Source organism: Melopsittacus undulatus, chromosome 8 (assembly GCF_012275295.1).
Source record: "Melopsittacus undulatus isolate bMelUnd1 chromosome 8, bMelUnd1.mat.Z, whole genome shotgun sequence".
Classification (NCBI taxonomy): Eukaryota; Metazoa; Chordata; class Aves; order Psittaciformes; family Psittaculidae; genus Melopsittacus; species Melopsittacus undulatus.
Window position 1 is genome coordinate 5,852,347 of NC_047534.1, and position 5,000 is coordinate 5,857,346.

The 5,000-nt window shown below is 55.4% G+C and overlaps 1 protein-coding gene across 1 annotated transcript in view; it reads right to left on the reverse strand.

Moving 5' to 3' along the window:
* The window catches only part of UNCX (UNC homeobox), a 4,125-nt gene extending 1,260 nt beyond the window's left edge, over positions 1 to 2,865 (reverse strand). The window contains exons 1-2 of the mRNA XM_034065683.1: positions 2,616 to 2,865; positions 1,359 to 1,534 (exon numbers count right to left, since the gene is read on the reverse strand). Of these exons, the coding sequence (XP_033921574.1) occupies positions 1,359 to 1,534; positions 2,616 to 2,865 (426 nt within the window). The remainder of the gene's footprint in view (positions 1 to 1,358; positions 1,535 to 2,615) is intronic.
* Between the last annotated feature and the right edge of the window lie 2,135 nt (positions 2,866 to 5,000).

Sequence of the window (5,000 nt, forward strand, 5' to 3'; positions counted from 1 at the left end):
AAAAGCAAGGGGAGCAGGATGCACACTCACGCACACACACGCTGTGTCCTGCCCGCATCGGTGCCACATGGAGGGGAAGGTATAACACACGCACACACCCCCCCCCCCCCCCCCCCCGCCTGGCTCTTCCCTGCAGCCTAGGGGTGCAGAAGCCCCAGAGGAGTCCTCTGGCCTGCGGGGCAGGGCGACATCAATCCGCAGTATCGCGCAAACCGCAGCACAATGAGCGGGCCATAGGTGGGGGGGATGTCGCCTCGCCCGGGTGGAGAAGGACCTGGTACCCCTGCCCGCTCTTAGCACCGGAGCAGAGCGGTTGGATCAGCCCGAATCCGGGTTTGTTCCGTATTCTGGGAGAAATTCAGGATAAATTTGATTTAAATCCCCTCTGCTCCGGCGGTTCCCGGTGGCCGCAGCCGCGCAGCCCACGCGTTCCCACAGCGCCCGTGGAGCCTCGGCCCATAGGGGCTGCCGGCAGCGACCGCAGCTCGGGAGCATCGTGGGGATATCGGTGGCCCTATCCCGACTCCTTCCCCGTACAGAGCCCCACAAGCTCCCAGGCCCTTGGGCACAGCGGAGCGGCGGCCGCCGGTGCCGGCGCGGGGAGGTGATGGCCATCCGGGAAGACGCCGTGAGACAAAGCGGACGGAGGGACAACGGCACACGGCTACAGCTCGTACCGGGAGGCACCGTCCCCACCGCCCGATGTGCGCTGGAGGACGTATTCCCCATACACTGAGCTCACAGCAGCAGAAGCATCAGCTCGGCCTCACAGCCCTCAGCCACGGCGGCACATAACCAGCGCCTGTGCACTCAACAAACAACCCGCATCGCAGCCGCGTCGCCCATCCCATTCCTATTTTATTTCTCCAGGATCCAGTGAAGCAACTACATGATCCTCGCACCCCATCCCGCAAGGCCGAGAACCCGGGGAACTCGTTACAGTTAAGTTTTACAAGTTCCACACGCTCTCAATACGCCTACGAGTTTTATTGACATTGTCCAGCGTACCCCCGTGATTAAGCCTCTTATTTGCATGCTAATTTTTTCTCCCTTAGTTCATTTAAGAAATAATTTTACAGTGCAAAAATAGATATTAATAATAATTTTTAAAGGCTTGGGGAAGCCAGGCTGTGATGCCGCTTTTCGGAGCTTGTTTGCAAGATAAATCGGTAAATAGAAGGGAAATATAAGAAGAAAATAAACCAGCAAGGAAACAAAAGGAGAGGGCCGGAGGAGCGCAGCCACTGGCCCGGGCGCACAGGGCCCGTTCCGGAGCGGGGCTATGGGTCCCCCCATTCGGGGGCCGGTCGACGCGGGGAGAGGGCAGGAACGGAGGGAAGGGGAGACGCGGGTTTTACCTGCACTCTGGACTCCACTAAGTCCAGCCTGAGCGCCAGAGCCTCTCGCATAAACACGTCCGGGTAGTGACTCTCGTTAAACGCCTTTTCCAGCTCCTCGAGCTGCCAGCCGGTAAAATTGGTGCGGGTTCGTCTTCGTTTACAGCCAGGACTTTCTTTGTCCGGGTCACCCGAGTCTGAAAAGGCAGAAATACCCTCAGCTCCCTGGCAAAGAGGCCTTCTCCCCCCTCCTTGCCATTCACAGGAGCCTTTTAACTTTTGTGCTCGGTAGCGTTGGTAAAAAGAGCGGGATTATTCACACACCTGCGCTAAAAATGGGGAGGAACCCGATCTGCCCTCGCCTCCTCCGAAAATGTACTTTACAGAACATTTATTCCTGAAGGAAGCTCTCCACAGGCACTCAGCTGGCAGAGAGAGAGAGAGAAGTTCCAGCATTTGCTCCAGCCACCAAAGCTTTAATGAATAAAAATTAAAAGCCCCAGTTTCCCTTCCCCCGTTCCCCCTTTCCCAGCAGCTCACGGCCCGGTCCCAACGGGACCGGAGGGCAGGGCGACCCCAGCCCTCCCGCAGACCCCCCGAATACAGGTGGGTGCGGGTTGGGGTTCTCGCAGCCTCTCCCCCGTGCATACATGCCCAGGCCGGGGGTTACAGCCCGAGCTGCTCCGCTCCTCACGTTTTCCGCCAGGTGTGGAAATTCCAAATAATAGGGATAATTTGTATTAGGCTGAGGTGCAGAGGGGGAACTGCTTCGGGATTAATAAAAAGGACGTTGGGGTGACGGAGTGTTTTAATAGCTGAACAATAGCGGTGCCATAGGCCGGTGGGGACGGAAGGAGAGCGCTTCCCTTTGGTTAAATCGTTTTTTAAAAGAAACGTAGCAATTCCCGCTCTTGATTCCCTAAACTCCAGACATTCCCGTTATTATTTTTGTATATATGCTTTTGATGTCATGCTCCGAGCCCCCACCATAAAGATGAACTTTAGGGGAAGGCCCTGGGCCGGGCCCGCTATTGTTCAGGGCACACGCGTGGCCCCACTGCAATTGGAACGGGGAACGCTCCGGCGCTTGGCCCGGGCCCCCCACCCAGTTCTACCTGGTCCCTCGGGTGGGCCCAGCACAGCTGTGTCCCCCCCCAGACCCCCCAATATCAGCAGATGAGGGGGGTGGTGGTGTCCATCCTTCGAGCTGACCCGCTCCGGGCGGGGAGCGGTGGTCGGGGCTTTGAGGGGGGCACACGGGGCTGGGGCCGCTCCTACCTGCGAGCTTGAAGGGCTGGTTGTCCCCGCTCCCCCCGCAGCCGGGGGGGATCAACGGCGCCGGGTTGACCACGGAGGCGGCGCAGGAGCCGCTCAGTAATCCATCGATGGAGAAGGGCACAGAGGCGGCGGCCGACTGCAGCTGGTGCCCGGCCAGCTCGTAGACGTGGTGGTGACCGAGCGGGTAAGGGAAGCCCACCATAGCCCCGAACTGGGCATGGGGATGCTCCAGGATGCGGCTATCCATCATGGGGGCGGCTCTAGCGCGGGGGGTGCCGGCGGGGCTGGGGGTGCGGGCAGCGGGGCGGCTGGGGCCGGGGGTGCTGCTGCCGGAGGAGGAGGCGCGGCGAGGGGCTCATGCTGCAGGGCGCCGGGCGCTTTAACTTTATCAACATCGGGCTCCCGATAATTAGCTCAGGCTGGGGGAATTTGGGACCAATAAGAAACGTTAATCGGTCCTGACGTCAGAGACGTGCCAGTGTGGGGAGCAAACGTTTTCCATATCGATTGCTAATTATACCTGACATCCAGCCTCAATAAACAATATCAGAGCTGTCACAACACGACAAGGGGGGCTTTGATACGAACTCCAGCCCGGGGAGGGCGACGGGGGCCGGGGCGGGCAGGGGAGGGGGTGGGGGAACCGGGGGGGGCTTCACGGATCCGCCTGAAACCCGGTTAAATACTCACCAGCCGGAGTTACACAGACACACAGCCTCCCCCCTCCAACCCACCCTCTCCCCCCCTTGTCCCCTCCCCTCTCCAAATCACTAATAGATTTCCCTTTAAAACATTCACCAGCGTGTTGTGGGGATTTTTCACCAGAAATGCTCTACTCTCTGAACCTTTAAAGTGATGTTGCTCCAATTACAGAGAGACATTGAGCGGCAAATAGACTGATCCAATAATAGGAGATTCATCATCCGCTCTTTCCAGAGCTGTCACATTGAATTTAAAACTACAAGCCTTTTCATCTCCTCTCCGGCTCTATAACAGGGGAAAGGAAAGGGGGGCAGAGGGGAAATATGGGGGGAAAAAAGGAGGAAAAAAAGAAGAGGGAAGAGGAGTTTGCAGCCTTTAGGAGGAGATTTAACCATATCAATCGAAATCATAATTAATGCAATCTCCTATCGATTCGGCCACAGAGACACTCCCCCCGTCCGCCCCCCCCAACCCCGCAGCAACCACAACACTCGAATTGTGAGCGCAGCCACTACCTGGAGCAGCCTCTGTTCGCCAAGAGGAGGCCCAAAAAGAATAAATAATAACGAAAAAGAAAACCAAACCCAAACAAAGTTCCCTCCCCTCTTACTATCCCCCACTTCGCTCTTTGCCCCGCCGGTCGTTAACAGCTTCCAAACAGCAGCCAAATTCGTCCTAATTAAATTACATCCCCATAGAAGTTTCACCCCAATAAAACATTGATGGGTTAAGAATTAAAGGGAGGGTTCTCGGGCCAAGCGCTGGGCTGGGGGCTCCAGGTTCTCTGCCCTCTCCAGCACAGCCTGGTTAGAGAAACACTTTCCAGGCTCCCAGAAGGGAGGAGGAAGGGGGTGGTGGTGTTTTGGGATGCTTTGGGATGCTTCTCTTTCCCTTCTGCCCTAAGCCCGCTGGGACCGGAGCTCGGGGTCTCCTGGGCTGAGGGGTCCCCCGTCCCTGGGAAGCGAAGGTGGGAAGAGGAGCGGAGGGAGCAGCAGCGTTTGTGGTTAACAAAGAGGAGAGGGAGAGAAAGAGCCGGGCTGGAAAATCAAACAGGGGAAACTCTTTAAATCTTCCTGGGAGGTTGGTGCGGAATTAAATCCTTCGAGTTGGGGGGTGGGCAAATAGAAATAAATAGTAAGGGAAAAGAAGAGAGAGGAAGGAGAAAGAGGGAGAGACACTTTATCTCTGGGAAACATACAAATAGATTTTCTAGTTATAAAACATCCAGTCAAGATGATACATTTCCCAGCGCTGGTTTGTATGAGAGAGGGGGAAGCTAAAATTGAAATAAAAAGGAAGTCGAGTCTCTAATCTATGTTGTCTGTCCGGAGCTGTATTTATTCACCTAATTGAATGCCATACAATATACTGCTGTATTATTGCTGTTCCCTCCCTCCCCCCTATAGATTAGTTTAATTATGGTCTCCCTGCCTCTGCTTAGAGCTAAAAGGTAGCTTGAATTTGGACTACGCAGCCCTAACAGAACTAAGAAAATGATGGGGTTGGTATTAATTCTGGGGTCAAGGGCTTCACTTTTCACCATAATTTAATTTCTTTCTCTATAAATACTAAATGTAAACTGTGTCCACTGGACCAAATTTTGCCTGTAGCAATAAATGCCTCATTTTCTGTCGGATTTCAGGAGAGGAATGCGAGGGGGACGTGTTTCTGAATACAGAATGG